At 43.4% G+C, this 13,004-nt stretch overlaps 1 protein-coding gene and 1 long non-coding RNA gene across 3 annotated transcripts; one reads left to right on the forward strand and one right to left on the reverse strand.

Annotated features, from left to right (window-relative positions):
- Positions 1 to 964: 964 nt before the first annotated feature.
- Positions 965 to 6,415, reverse strand: LOC136430915 (T-cell leukemia homeobox protein 3-like). The gene is made up of 3 exons (XM_066422010.1): positions 5,840 to 6,415; positions 5,033 to 5,264; positions 965 to 2,021 (listed from the first exon to the last, which is right to left on the reverse strand). Exons 1-3 carry the CDS (start codon positions 6,153 to 6,155, stop codon positions 1,790 to 1,792), a joined length of 780 nt encoding a protein of 259 aa, XP_066278107.1. The 5' UTR covers positions 6,156 to 6,415; the 3' UTR covers positions 965 to 1,789.
- A 337-nt stretch (positions 6,416 to 6,752) lies between these two features.
- LOC136430916 (uncharacterized) lies at positions 6,753 to 9,577 on the forward strand. Of its 2 annotated transcripts, XR_010754952.1 has the most exons (3): positions 6,753 to 7,070; positions 7,784 to 7,880; positions 8,264 to 9,577. It is a non-coding gene; the product is annotated as an uncharacterized lncRNA (long non-coding RNA). The 2 variants fall into 2 exon arrangements; XR_010754951.1 differs by having other exon boundaries at positions 7,784 to 9,577.
- Positions 9,578 to 13,004: the final 3,427 nt, after the last annotated feature.

The following is a 13,004-nucleotide window of genomic DNA, read 5'->3' on the forward strand; positions in this document are numbered from 1 at the left end:
TTGTCGTTTCTCTTTTAGCTTGATTGTTCTTGAGACGAATCTGGGTACCGATGTCCCCTGACGGTGTTACGCGGGAGCGAAGCCTCTCTCTCGCCCGCTCGCCTCCGACGTGCCCACCCGCCCTAGCTCGTTATGCCGGTTGGAAATCTAGGCTATGTCTTCTGGGGTCCATACTGAATCTACTATAGGTGAAACACATGTATGGCATACAAAGGGTTTCTACTGGTTTTAGAAGAGTAAATACAAGTTTCGAGTTCCTGAAAAGGATGTCAATTCTTTCTGACACTTTGGAAAATACGGTAATGATTATAACTGATTCGAGGTCTTTGGGACTTATGCATATTTTAAAGGGCTATCGCTTTAATCTAGCAGAAAAAGGTCACTCTAAATAACCTTTATAGCGTCACAATACCCCAGCGTTTTGCTTTATTTAATCCACTGCACTTGGGGTGAAAGAGTGTGTTTGAATTACCGTCATTCGCGGGTATTATCCAAATCAAATTCCTCTCAATAAAGGAAGGCATTTTACGACGGGTAAAGTCAGGACGTTATGATTTTGTTCTTTTGTGGCGTGACTGGGGAGTAACAGGTGCACTGCCGCGGTGACTCACTCATATACATGAAAAACTTCTCATATTTCAAACTAACGGTTCCACAAATACTACCCCGCTGCGACCGTACAAAAGAGAGACCGGATAACAAAAACACATTTCTCATCATGGCCCGACTTGATTGGGTTATTTTTGAAATTGACGTGTGTCTATTTCATAGGGAAGACGTTAAGAGGGGATCTCATCTCACGGCTTTATTACCAGTAGACCTAATTTTGCCTTGATGTTAATTAGATTTGCGACCCATTTAGTGGCATTTCTTTTTCCGTCCTACAAATTAACTCTATTAATTCGACTGATAACCCTAATAGTGCAATGATTTTTGGGCTAATGAAATCTCCAAAACGCAAGGCTTTTCTTTTTCCTTCCAACTTTATTAAGTTCTGAGGAAGAAATATGGTTTCTCCGACAGGGGGAACAGATTGGTGACACGCACACGCTTTCTTCATAAGGATACACTTTTCTTTAATGATAAAATAAGGAAATATTCTTCGTCAGTGGTTGTCTCAGTTTGAGAACGTCGAGAAGACAAAAATAAAAGCATACGACGATTATGCAAAAATGAAATAGATTATCGTCACAATGTGTCTAGTGTCCAGACGACCCCCCCATTCGGTACAGTTGATGCCTTTTCTTTGGTGTACAGGAGAAATTACACATATCAGCATGTGGCGTCGTTCTGATATTCTGATAAGCTAGGGCAATATAACTGATATCACATGCGTATGTACAATGATAAGGATGCACTATCATGTAAAAATTACATCGATTCTGATTTAAATATCATTGCTCACTATGGAACCTATATAACTCTTAAAGCGTACAAATAGTTCCAACGACTTGGTATGAAGCATAAAACAAGAAAGGAACAGAGTCTAAGAAAAGCGTACAAACTTTCTGTACAGGTTTTGTAAGTAACATCTTTGTTTTTTTTACAACCTCCATGTGTATGTCCGCTGGAGGTTTCTGGTTCGAGTCTCACTCTTGCGATCCTGTCAAATAACCATCGCTTTGCTCGTTTCTATTTTGCACAGTTTCCCTGCAATTGTCACATACCGTTCTTGGATTGAAAGAACAAGTTGGTACAGCACAAGATGATGTTGTACTCACGGGGGCCACCGGGTCCCTGCGCCACATCCCGTCGGCACCGAGTCCCTTACTGCCCCGACAAGTTTTTGCTAGCAGATCGTTGGCGTGGTGAGGGAGGGTGCGTTCAGGTAGGCCGGCCGGTTGGGGTCGGGCTTGTTCTCTGCCCACGGTTGAAGCGATTGTAGGGCGTGCAAAGACGCGTTGTAAGCACAGATAGGATCGTAAGTCTGAGGCATGTTCTTGGCTGCTTCCGCTTGTAGCTGCAGCAGCATTCTGTTGGCCTGCTGTCTCTCCGCCTCTCTCTCCTCGGCTGTCTGCCGCCTGTAGTGGGGAGGCACACACTTGCTTAACACGGTGCGAAACGGCACATCCTCTAAGTATTGATATACAGGTGAGTGAAGCATGGCGGAGAAGGGATAGGTGGTGGTTGGAGGGTCGCTGTACCATTTCCTTTCTTCTGTCGTCTTTCTGAGGGGGCAGAGGGGTCGACACTTAAACCATTGGAGTCATGTTTTGTTTTTGTTATTTGCAATTTTGAGTTCATTAAATCACGTGGCGTGGGGTCTGAAATTTGGACTTCTTTTTGTTTGAAAATATGAAACATAGATGGAATGCCAGAACGCATTTGACCTACAGAAACAAGCCAATCAAAAGAAGAAAAGAAATACAAATACAAAGGAGCATATATATATATTTGTGTGTGTGTGTGTACATGTGTGTGTGCGTGTGTGTCACGGTGTGTGGCTTGTGGATTGAGGTATTGGATCATAACAGACTAAACACAAACGTGAGTGAGAACATTGTAGATTTTACAGTGCATACATACATACATACATACGTACATACATACATACATGCATACATACATGGAATACAACAGAACCCACACGTCCACGGCAATCAGTGCTGCTACAACTCTACACATCTAGATTTTACGAGAGCAGACGTGGCAGTTGTAATCTCTCCCAGTATATAGCCCTTATCTACACTTTAAGTAAGGAGGGCCCGGCTGACGACATGTCTTCTCTCTCACACGACACTGATCTGTATCTCCCAAAGCTTTTAGTTTCTGACGCTGTCAGCGATGTTTGTTGTCAACTACACAAGATTTGTGTGTGTACAGGTCCCACAGCCCAAACAAGCACGACACCACAGGATGAACCTCATCCTAACCTCCTCTCAGACTGCTGTAAATTCTAGGCTGTAATAAAGAGTATACTTTCCCCTCAGTGATTGAACAGGTTAAAAGATTCTAGATGCTATCAAACGCCTCGCACAGAAGCAAGTCCATGTTTTGGTTTTGATAGGGCTGAATAATTACATGTAAATCTATTGGAATACAAATGTCAGCTTCAGACGTTTGTTGTATTTTTGAATACGGTTATAGTACACATGTGGGGGAAACAATACTTGGGGTAAAACCAACAAGTTTGTACGGGTTCAATAGGCTGTATCTGCCGCACACACACAAAAACACACACACTTAGAAATTAAATGTGAATGACAAAGAGTCAGCGGGGTTGGAGGGGGAACCTGTGGTGCCGATTGTTGAGACCCCGTGTTTCTCCCGTGTCCCCTACAGAGACGACCACCTGACTATACCATCTGCAGCATACTCAACATGCACGAGTCAGAACAAAAACTCACTGCACAATGCTTCACGAAAAACAAAAGCAGAGAACACTAGAATAGACAGACACACTTTTCGGGGCGAGCAGCTAGGGAAGAATTTTGGATGGAGTGGAAAAAGTTGTAAATACGTCCAGACAAAACTTGATCTATTTTCTCTCCCTCTTGATGATATGTACTTAGATTTACTATGGACTTCCTACATCACCCACTCAAGCACCTCCAAGTGAAGATGGTTATCTCCCATTCCAGGGAACCGCCTTAATCATTTGTTCGCAAGAAAACTATGAGACCCCCGAATATAACTCGTGTTAAAGTCAAAGAATGCATGCATTTTGTGGCAGATCTACATAAAGTACTTTGCCTATCAGACCATTTCTTGCTGTGAAATGTACCTTTTCTCAGTTTATTTCCTCTTACTTTGCTGGCAATTTAAAAAGAATAAAGACTGACAGCAAATATGGACGAGAGGAGAGGTTGGGAAAGTTGTCTGGCCCGAGTTTCTGTCTATCGTCACGTCGGTACGAGAAAGATGCAGCCGTCTGAAAGTAAGAAAACAGACGCGGGTCCCTCGCACGCAAGTGTCTATCATGCTGGGGTGGGGGGCAGGTGGCGAGTTCTGAACTTGATTTTGCCTGACTCTATCACGACGCAACTGTTCTCATTCTAATATATCAGACGGTGAATATTGTAAGCATTACCTTACAGTGTTGTTTTCACGTCTTAAGAGCAGCTACGTTATAAAGTATGCTCACAGGAAACTTACTGAGCCTACTCGGCCTTTCTTACCTAGATTTGCAGCCTGCGAGGGTTTAACGTTAGTCAGAAATAGCTCGGTAGGATACAGGCAAATAGCGGGCCATTTATCCCCAGATTTTGACAGGTAGCGTGTTGGTAAGGTTTGGTTACTAAGGGAAGGGTGGAGATGCTAGGAAAATCTGTCGTACGCTGTCCCTCTGGCTATGAAGGGTGGCGGGTATTGTTTTCGGTCGTACGGTCTATTGTCCCTTCCACGACCCCATCCTGAGCGCCGCCATGCCCTCGGCTACGAATTCCACTCCTCGCCCCGTGGCCGTATGTATGTGTGCGGTTCAGCTACAGAGAAACCACCGGCGTAGTCACCTCTCTAACGTGTGGACTTAAAACACTCATCTGACGAAACCGCTGGGATATAGCTTCACTTAATGAGCCCTAACTGCCAACAGCCAACATCAGGGGGTTAGTCTTAGGTCTAAACGTTCGTAGTAAAAATATATACGCTTTCGCGAAGATCAAATAACTTGTAAGAACCTCACAAACTTAAACCTCAGTCTAACGTCTTTTATCTTTCCTCCCATCGCCACTACCTTCTTTTAAAGTCTGAATCTTGACAAATAAGACTAGAGGGTACTTTGGAGCCCACACCACTTGCCATTAGCTGAAGATGTTCAGTCTTTAGCGAGACTATTTGTAAGCGCTTCTGGGCACGAGATCGACAGTACAGATACATGTTGGTGTCTGCTGTCGGTACTGTCCGATCGACGCCAGAAAAGTAGATAAGGCTACCGGTCATTCTGGTAAGGGGGAATGAGAGAGAAATGGGGGTAACAAATCTAAATGCCATCAATCTGCTACGGGTTAAGTACAGAGGTACTTCCTTAGGTAGTAGAATGGATATGAGTGGTATGAATGTAGGGAGTAGAGTAGTACACAGGTATATCTACCTCCACTTTGTTCTTCTGTTCTGAAACCATGTCTTGACTTGGGCGTCCGTCATTTTGAGTTGGGTGGCGAGTTGAGCCCTCTCTGCCGACGCCAAATATTTCTGTTTGTGGAATCTTTTCTCCAGTTCGCAGATCTGAAGCCTTGTGAAGGAGGTTCTCGGTTTCTTTCTCTTGGGTGGTGTCCTGTTCTGGTAGGGGTGCCCGATCCGCCGTGTAACGGTAAATGGTGGCACTGCACGTACAGAAATGGAAAGAAAATTGAAACAACGCAAGTTTCACACAAACAAGACAGTCATACAGGCTCACAGTTTCTAGCCTAGAATGTTGTTTCTACTTGCTTCTTTGTTTCATATGTTAACCCCTCGAACACCCTGCTGTATGGCCTTCGCTCAAAGTGCGTGCTAAGCCGAGGACCACGAGACTCGAGACCCGGAAGCGTCGAAGATCTCGGCCGCCGCTATACTGTGATTGCCCTACCCTCCAGTTGTCATGGAGTTCCCTTGTTGAACTCTTCAGATAAATAGTGTTAAAGCCAAATATCTATATTTTGAGAAAAAAATGGACCGGTGAGGTATCAAGTGCACAACCTGACCGGCTTTAAAGCTACGCTACCCATCGCTGTCGGCCTATTTTTTTACGACAAGAGTTCGCTGAAGTGACGCTGTCAGCCGTTTGCAAACACAGTCAACACCCGGGCTTGCCTGGGTTTATGGGTCGAATAGAGCGAGGCGGAAGTGGTAAATGTTGTAGGTTGAGGACCGGAGTAGTTCCTCAAGACGGATGACACTTTAAGACATGCAGACTGACCTGCTAGACCTTCCTTGGCGAGCCTGGCCCGTTGGTCCATCCACGGGAAGTGCGCGTTGAGGGGAGGTGGCGCGGGCCGGTGGGCCGGTACTCTGATCACGCCGTTCGCCACGCTGCCACAGGACGGCGTCGTGGGCCAGGAGAGGTGAGGGGAGTAGAAACTGGGCTGGGACATACATATGGACGGATGTGACAGGGGCTGCGACGACGACGAGCTTTGACTGTTCAAAATTTGGTTGATACTGAAGCTAATGTTCTCCTGGCCCGGGCCGGGACTCGTGGTGCTCCCAGTCTCCGATTCCATGATGCCAACCATGTACACACACGCGCGCGCTGCACGGCAAACCTTCTACCACTGTACCCTCAGTACCGAAAAAATAAAATACAACAACAAAACTCCACGCTTTCCTGGACCTGCGCTGTGAGTGGTGGTGCTCAACTCTCTACTCTGGGCCAGTCGGTGGTCGCAGAATTATCTCTGTAGCCAGATAGCCGACTATATTAATCATAATCCAGTCAAAAAGAGTCATTTGGGCACGGCACGCTCGACATCCATTGGTTGGGAACCACGGGGTGACGGACAACGGGCAAGCACTTAAATACTGTATGCAGAGTGACATATCCCGGAACCCCGCCCCCGGGAGCCTCTCTCCCGATCTCACGGGGCAATTAACACCGGCGGCAGGACATACTTGATAGAAGCCTGTTTACGCTTTCAATTGGCCGTAATACAGGGCATTATCTAGTTGATTATGATTATTTGTTTTTCTTTCATTCATTCGATTGGCTCGCACGAGTTTCTTTTTTTTGGAGCGTTTCGCTAGCAGCAACTCTTTTGATATAGCGGCTAATTTGCAATACTTGAGCACAATACAACAACAGGGCATGGGGATTGCAATATTAGAACACATTTCACGCCTGTTCCACTGCACCCATTTAGTCATTCGATCGTAGAACGCCCGTTCCGCTAGAACGCCATGCGACCCCTTGCGGTTGGAAATACTACTGCACCAAGCAGCTATTTCGCAATCATCGCACCCTACCTTTGACCCCGTCCTTGCGTGGCAAGGCGAAGTGCTGGTGTGCTCAAGTTTCATAGGCATGATGGCGGCGGTTGTAGAAAACGCTCGCTGTCGAAAATTGTCGAAAAAACGGCTACGTTTTCATCAGAATCGCGTCATTTTTAGTTGGAGAGTCGACTACCGTGTTCTTGCAGAACTGGCCGATTCAGGTAAGAATATCTTGCTCGTTTGAGGGCTTTTGAGAGTTTATTGTTGATCTAGATGGAATATAACCTGTAGCCCATGTGCTTTTTACTGTGTCAGTAGTGGTGATTTTTTGTGCAAGGATTTTTTCTTCGCTCAGTAGTAATTTTACGAGATAGTGTTTCTATCACAGCGATGACGTCATCACTTGGAAACAGATTCCCGTTGTCTTTATTTTGTGTCGCTCATTTTGGTAGCAAAAACGATGCATATTGTAAGAGAAAATACATAATGACAGCTTGTTTCTTACACAAAGATTAGTTATGTTGATTATTATCAAAACAGTCATCAAAATATCATTTTCAGCTAGAACTGATGTGAGTTAGTGTAAGTGTGGTTGGAGGGGGTTGGATTTTTAAGACACTTTTTATGCATATTCACTTTTACATTTCTGAATACATTTGAAACTGTACATGCAAATTTATGATCCAACTAAATTTCATACAGCTACTCTTATCTTTTAATATTAAGTTTCAATAGTGATAGTGTGGTTAAGAAATATTTGCAAACATTGTAAGAGTCAAAGGTGGACATGTTGTCAACTAAGCTGAGAAGTACTGTTGACAAGGATTATCCTTCAGAATTCCAAACTGTCAACAGTATGTCATCAGACAGAATGATGTACCATGCTAGTCCTACCATTCAGTCATATATTTTCCTTGTGTTCTCCATGTTCAAGGCCGGATGATTGCTGGGACAAGACATACCAGGAATGAGAAGAAGGTGACATGACAGGGAAGGCCTTCTTATTCTTCCTTAATCAAGGTATCCTCAAAGTATGTGTATAAGTTATGAATTCTTTTCTAACAACATAGTAGAGATAAATATATTCCTATTTGAGATGTTTTGGTAAGTTGCTGCATGTATCATTGTCAGTGTGAATGATGGAATTCACAAGGAAGGCCCACTTGTATAGTACAAAACATTAATACACTTTGATGACCACAGTGTATATTCCTCAGTAAAGATGTTTTGCCCTCACTGTGATTGTGTAAATGTTTTATAAACTTCCTGACTTTGAATACAAATTTTATACTATGTAATCTGCGAGAATTTAACAAAGTTTACACCTTTATGGCCTGCATGGAGCATTTGCTCTTCCCATTTGTCAAAATTTTGCTTTATTTTCATAATATGATTTATACTCTTACTATACAAGGTCATGACAAAGGAAAGTGTCCAGCCACAAAATGCTGAAACAGAGGTTCACTGAACTGAAAAAGGAATAAATAGTGATCAAGGTGAGCATATTTATATCTCAAAGCTACCAATATGTCATCTAATCATGGTGTATGTTGGGCAAGAGTTCATAACCTTCAATTAAACAAATATACAAATGCAATTTGCCTCCAAGTTGATCCTTGTAATGCTGCCACTTCAGTACAGAGGGCTTTGTTGGCCTCTGTCAAGTTCTCACAGTCATCCTAATTTAAAAACAGCTTTGAATGTGCAGGGCACTGTGGTAGTGGCATTGGTATTTACTGGGCATCACTGATTCAGAACTTGATGGCCCAAACTGTATTTGCTGGAATCTTCCCTTGGTGCCATGTAAAATGAAGGAGTTCTGCATGATGTAGATTTCATGCTAGCTCTCATGCTACCTTGAGCAACATGGTTAGTTTTTCTAAGAGTTGAATTTATTTTACTCTCCTTTCTGACTATCATGGTAAAATGTTATTGTGATATTTTATAGCATAATTATTCTAGTTCTGGTTTGTTACTCAGCAACACTCCTAATCTGGAACAACCCATGCATTTTTGACACATGCCATGCAAATTTCTGTGCATATCCTTTTACATTTGCAGTACTGTAGTCTAGTTAGTGCCTTATGTTGATGTAGACTCTGATATATTGCATGAGGTTATCATAGACTCTATGTTGCTGATTTTGTCCTTGCCTTTGACTATTCCTTATAATAATTGTCTGTAGCCTGAAACAATGTGTTAAGTAGTCTTAAGTAGTTGTATGGAATAAGCTATATTATATTTGCAGATGCTTTTATTCAGGTATTTAGCATTGTGTATAACTTTGTCCATTTCCTTGCTTGGCTACAGGTCTGTGATGACTGCAAAGAGATGTTCTATCAGAATGCCCACTGGTTTCCAACTCAACCAACCTCCCTCAGTGTTCATGCCAGGTCCTGTGTGGTGTGATGGATTGGACTTCTCTCTCTAGATGAACTTGTCCATCATCACCACTGCATGCACGCCACAGTGCTGCAGTTCAGTTATCCTTAGTACATGGACTTGTCTCTGTGCCTGGTTTACATGCATCTTTATAGCAGATTATTGGTGGGTATTCCACCTAGTAATTCCTCCTAGAATCATGGAAAGTCTGATATCAGATTAAAAAGGCATTTGCTTCTGTGTTGTAACTTCCTATAACTTAATCAAGCTTGCTACTTTGTATCAATTAGTTCAACGGATTCGATCCATGTAGAGACTTGTTTTGAATAAAGGATGCAATGTGTAATTTGTTGCTTGTGATTTGACTTCATATTAAGTTGTAGCCATTGGCCCCAAAACAGACATCCTAGCATTTGAATTCTAAAAGTGGCAGATAATTTCGGAGGTAAATATTAAACATTGCTCAAGAAACACTAACTTATAACTTACAATATTAGTATGACTTACTTGGCCTCCTAGCCTGCATTTGATGATGTTGTTAGATTGGAAGACTTGACTGAGTTTTGAGTTCGATCAAAGGGGTAAGTATTACGTATTGCCGTGGCCTTGAATGGCCAGGCTGATTATGTATTTCTCTGTTGCTGTTACTGCATTTTGCAGATTGTCTAAATAAATGTCAGTACAATGCTAGTGATTTTATTGTAGTCTGAGTCATGGTAATGGGAGGGGGGTACTATGTTAACGTAACATTTCTGTGGAAAGCGGGAGGAGAAACTTCTGCTCAACTATTGCAAAACTATTGTTTTACTCCTAGCAAGTTAGAGGCTAATATATTGAAGCTACAAAATGTGAGGAAAAAGAAATAACGTCACTAGTAGATCGCCGAGGAGATCACTTCCGGGTTCGATACCCTCGCTCGTTACGTATGTTCTGGGCTACGGCACGACCCTAAAAACACGAACCGATCACGGGTGAAAAAAAGCCTTGCATTTTAGGAACTCTACTGAAATATGTAAAGGAAGACTTCAGCTACAGAAAACACTGAAAATTATCCGGCAAGAAACTCTCAAAGGATAGCTGTACTCAAAACTCCCGCCCGCGCCGATTTTCTAACCTAACGAACAAGAGCAGAACTGCAAGTAAGCGATCTCGGTATAAAATGGGCTTTTATCAAAGATTCACGCCATAACATACCATGTGTTGTCAAAAATTAAAGATATATAATCTTGGTTAATGGTTGAGAGCAGTTTATTTTGCTGTGGCATGATTTATTGTGTTGATTTGACGCGAAAACTGGTGGTATCTACATGGTTGTTCGCCGCCGCCATGATGTCTCTTCACGCACTGTCTCAAGGGCCGCGCGGGTCGAACGCGCGGTCCGAACATTCCGTTCGAAACTAAGTGATCGAATTTTAGGCTTGTGGAACAGGCGTGATTTATTCAGCGACTTTGTTCGGTGTCGGGACGTCAAGAACCAAACGTGTCCCCTCTTTCACCCCTGCACCGCGTAGATATCATTATTATGACAAAGAAAGAAATCACGGCAAGCATCAAATTAAAGACGGAGGTAAACAGGGAGATAAATTCAGAAGCCACAACACTAGTAATAATGCTGGTTGATTAATACAGCGGAATGAAGTTTTCTTATCTGTTTGCGAGAGCGCGCACACGGGTTGTTCTATAGCCCGGGGCGGTGCTGGGGCCAGTCTAAATTCTAGGTGGCGGCAAAAGCCGACTCGACCGAAACAGGAGACGGCCCGTGTTATACAAACCCCCCTCTATCTCAGCCTAAACATCTGATACATTTAATAACCGTTACTTTGACCACACACAAAGAACATCGAGTTGAGCTGGAAGCGGTCTCGCTCCTTTTATCCGCCCGGCTGAAAATGTATCCCAGTTCGGGAAGAAGAACGATTTTGATGCTCTCGCGAGTCTTGTTATGTGTAGACATCATAATCTCTGGGAGCATTCGCGCCTCACATTTAATGTCCGAGCATTAGTGTTCGCAGGGGATATTGTATGTCTTGTCCCACAAGAGCCTGCATTACAAGTCGAGGTACGTGCGAGTACAGACTAGTTTGGAATGATTTATTGTTCTGGACTACGCGTTTGAACTTTTTCTTTCTCGTATCGCGCTTGGAGAAATACGCGCCAGAGCTGCGCGCAGCCTGCAAGCAGACGGGTCAAGGCGTTCCCCAAATCTCAGATGCAGCCTGTCGCACCTGCCTGCAACTGTCATAAGTAAGATAGGCGCCTAGCAGCACTGAGATGTCCCGAAAACACGCACCTACGTCTCAAAAGCCCTGTCGTATCTTTCCCTTTTCTCTCCCCAAAGACTGGCATTTTACCGCCTGCGGCCATTAACCCCCATTACCATCTACAAGCGCCTTACATGTGCAACTGTATCTGTGCTCGTTGTCTTCTCGGCGAGATACGCGTCTGGCGACGAGACTTGGGGCGAGATAACCCGAGATTACGTTACTGATGTGTTCCATTGTTTTTCTTCGCTCTAATGACTTACTTGTAAGGTAAGTGACACCTGCCATCTATTACATGGCGTCACTCTACGTGCACAACAAAAGACAGATTTACAAAACTCAATCAAAAGTAAGGAACCAAAAATAAAACAAACTCTAACCTATTTTCTGAGTTTGGTTCTTGCCGAAAATTTGATAAGCCGCGGTCTCGTGTTGGTAATTGTGTCGTGTCTCCCTACGGCCAGTGGCTGAGGTTTGTTCCACTCACTGAAGACTGTTTTGACAGACGGGATGTCTTTCATTTAAATCTTCATGTCAGGGCACACAGATAGAAAACTGGCGCAGAAAATGACTTTTGAGGAAAGCATGAAGTTTATCTGAGCGGCAGAAGTTTTGGGACGACCCAGCAGAAGAGGGATTTACAAGCAGACGGTGTTTGGGCCCAATTACGAGTAATGTGACGTTTAAACACGGATGACTGAAGGCTTTTCGATGATATCTGGTTATTAATTTGCATAATTGGTGGCGATGGGAGGGAAGGGGAGGGACTTGTCTTAGCGGGGTGATGTATTGGTAAAATCTACACAGAACAACAATGACAAAATTAGCATCTTCCTATACACAGGTGGGTTTATCTGCTTCGTCACACGGAATATTGATAAAACACGACTAATGAACATTATTGACGTGGGTGGCGCGACTGTAATTTACAATCTTCGAAATCACACAAGCCATCATGAGATGCAATTACAGTAAAACGGACAAACATATGTATGTCATTGAGCATTGCGCAATAGAACAGGAATAGTTGTATTTCGATGACCATTAGATTTAGACAGAAATGTGAAACTAAAATTTGATACTGCTGCTTTAGAATGATATAAAAACTTAACATGGAGCTATTCATTGACAAAGCGTAAGAAAAGTATTCAGACGGAAAGACGTGACTGTGAACAGCTAGAACTTAAAAGGATATACCGTAGATATCAGAGAAGGCATGCAATGAGTTTTTCAGCACTGCCTGACTGTGAAGTCATTACCGCCATAAACATGGAGGTATTGTTCTGTCTGTCTGCGTTTTCGTGTTTCCGCGTGCTTGTGGTCAGCATAACCTGAAGGTCTGGATGGATAGTGATGATATCTGGTATGTGGGTAGGTCTTTGGAAGACGAGGATCAAGGTCGATTTCCGGTCCACTGGCGGCTTTTCTTGGCACTGCAGCAAAACATCCAGATTTAGTACCTTTTGTCCAGGTTTCCGGATTGTGCAATCCAAAGTCACGTGACGTGGCGTT

The sequence above is a fragment of the Branchiostoma lanceolatum genome, chromosome 3 (assembly GCF_035083965.1).
Source record: "Branchiostoma lanceolatum isolate klBraLanc5 chromosome 3, klBraLanc5.hap2, whole genome shotgun sequence".
Taxonomy (NCBI): domain Eukaryota; kingdom Metazoa; phylum Chordata; class Leptocardii; order Amphioxiformes; family Branchiostomatidae; genus Branchiostoma; species Branchiostoma lanceolatum.